The sequence below is a fragment of the Octopus sinensis genome, linkage group LG11 (assembly GCF_006345805.1).
Source record: "Octopus sinensis linkage group LG11, ASM634580v1, whole genome shotgun sequence".
NCBI classification, from domain to species: domain Eukaryota; kingdom Metazoa; phylum Mollusca; class Cephalopoda; order Octopoda; family Octopodidae; genus Octopus; species Octopus sinensis.
The window spans coordinates 21,326,458-21,328,957 of record NC_043007.1 but is presented as its reverse complement, the minus strand read 5'-3'; the positions used below and the strand labels follow the sequence as shown (position 1 = coordinate 21,328,957).

At 37.1% G+C, this 2,500-nt stretch overlaps 1 protein-coding gene across 1 annotated transcript in view; it reads left to right on the top strand.

Moving 5' to 3' along the window:
• Positions 1–2,500, top strand: part of LOC118765431 (uncharacterized protein DDB_G0271670-like) — a gene marked incomplete at its 5' end in the record, with an annotated part of 141,747 nt that overhangs the window by 50,264 nt on the left and 88,983 nt on the right. The window contains one exon of the mRNA XM_036507498.1: positions 1,305–1,360. Coding sequence (XP_036363391.1) covers positions 1,305–1,360 — 56 coding nt within the window. The remainder of the gene's footprint in view (positions 1–1,304; positions 1,361–2,500) is intronic.

The window sequence follows — 2,500 nt, the reverse complement described above, 5'->3', positions numbered from 1 at the left end:
TCATTCTCAATAATGAAGAATTACATCATTGGAATCTCAGAGCTATGAGATAAGGCATGATTATTTCAAAATTATGTGAATAAATAATCATTACATTTGACAGAGTAGTCTGAATGCTAAAGGGTTAACCTTTTCGTTACCAACCCAGCTAAAACTGGCTCTGGCTTTGTAGTACAAATGTCTTGTTTTCAAAAGTTTTGAATTAAAATCTCTTACCAAACCTTAGTCACAATTTATGTTCCTAACACTAGCTGAATGATAACTAAGTTATTTTACTATATTCTTTGTTATATTTAAAGTAATTGAAAGAAACACCGAGCATCTCAAATGGCTGAAACCGACTCTGGCTCTGTTGTACAAATGTTTTGTTTTCAAAAGTTTTGTATTAAAATCTTCTACCAAACCTTTGTCACAATTAATATGTTCCTAACACTAGCTTAATGGTAACTAAGTTATTTTACTAAATTCTTTGTTATATTTAAAATTAATTGAAAGAAACACAGAGCATCTCAAATGGCTGAAACCGACTCTGGCTCTGTAGTACAAATGTCTTGTTTTCAAAAGTTCTGTAGCATTCAGGTGAGTGTGGAGGCAAATGGCTTAGTGGTTAAGGTGTCAGATCCCTCGGTGTGACACTCAGGTGAGTGTGGAGGCACATGGCTTAGTAGTTAAGGTATCGGACTCGTGATCGTAAGATTGAGGTTTCGATTCCTGGACTGGGCAGTGCCTTGTGCTTTTCAGCAAAACACTTCACTTCACGTTGCTTCAGTCCACTCACCAGGTAAAGGTGAGTAATCGTGTGATGGACTGGCTTCCCATCCAGGTGAAGAATTTATAAACTACACAAACCAAGAAACCAGCCCCGCTGTACTCTTTCACCACAACTTTCTCTCACTCTTTCTTCCTACTTCTGCCAGAAAGCAGAGGAACCATGGTGTAACCCACTATGGTGTGGTAAACTTTCAGACCCTAGTCTAGATTGCGAATCCTCTGTACAACATGATGGTTCAGCTCTCCACCCGTTAAAAGCCACCGTTTACGGAATGAGGATAACAACGTAGCTTTCGCGCCCGTGCAACCGCCAGTCTTTCGCGTGTGGTTGGTGGACGCATTCTTAGTACCTTAGAGTAGGCTCGAATTAGAGATTATTCTTTGTGGCTAATGGCGTGAGTCCTGATTGGAAGAAGAAGAAGAAGAAGAAGAAGAAGAAGAAGAAGAAGAGGAGGAGGAAGGTGGAGAAGGAGGAGGAGGAGGCGAAGAAGAAGAAGAAGAAGAAGAGGAGGAGGAGAAGGAGGAAGATGGAGGAGGAGGAGGAGGAAGATGGAGGAGGAAGAGAAGAAGGAGAAGAAGAAGATGAAGAAGACAACAACGATGGTGATGGTGACGATTAATTCTATAGAGTGAGGCAATGTCTGTCATATACTTTCACTTAGTGTCTCTCGTCAGTGGTGGTGGTGGTGCTGGGGAGGGTAGAGCGAAGTGACAGAATCACCAAAGTTCAAATCTCACGAGAGTCACATTCGTCTTTCAATTCTTTCAGGGGTCAATGAAAAATGAAAATATCAATAAACCACCAGAATCGATATATTTGACTCCAAACCCCCTCAAAAAAAAAAAAAAAAATTGAAAGTCTATGGCCTTGCGCCAACATTAGAAGCGAATATTAGATAAAAACAGCTATTATTTCCATGCCTAGATGGTCAGTGAGTTTTTCCGTTTAACCTTCATTGCTAATTTAATAGAAAATCAAATATTAGTTTCTATCTCCTACCTATTTTTGTTAGTTGTTTGTTTATTTAAAACTTCATTTTATTCTGTTTTATTTATACTTTATTTTATTTGTTACATCTTGCTTGTGTTATTTAATTAGAAATAAATGGAAGTTTGTCAATTCGGTTTTTGAAATATAATCTATTCCGGTGTATATTCGTTACAAGTGAAATATAGAATGGAGAGGAGGAGAAAGACAGCAAAAAAACACTTTGATGTTCTCTCTCCCCACCTGTCTCTGTTTGTCTGTCTGTCTCTCTCTCTCCCCCGTCTCTGACTCTCTCTCCCTCTGCCTCTCTATATGTCTGTCTCTGTGTCTCTCTCTCACTTTATCTATCTATCTATCTCTATCTATCTATCTATCTATCTATCTATCTATCTATCTATCTATCTATCTATCTGTCTATCTGTCTATCTGTCTGTCTATCTATCTATCTATCTATCTATCTATCTATCAATCTATCTACTTATCTATCTATCTATCATCTATCTATCTATCTATCTATCTATCTACCTATCTATCTATCTATCTACCTATCTACCTATCTATATATCTATATATCTATCTATCTATCTATGCATGTATGTATGTATGTATGTATGTATGTATGTATGTATGTATGTATGTATCTATCTATCTATTCATCATCTATCTATGCATCTATCTATCTATCTATCTATCTATCTATCTATGTATGTATGTATGTATGTATGTATGTATCTATCTATC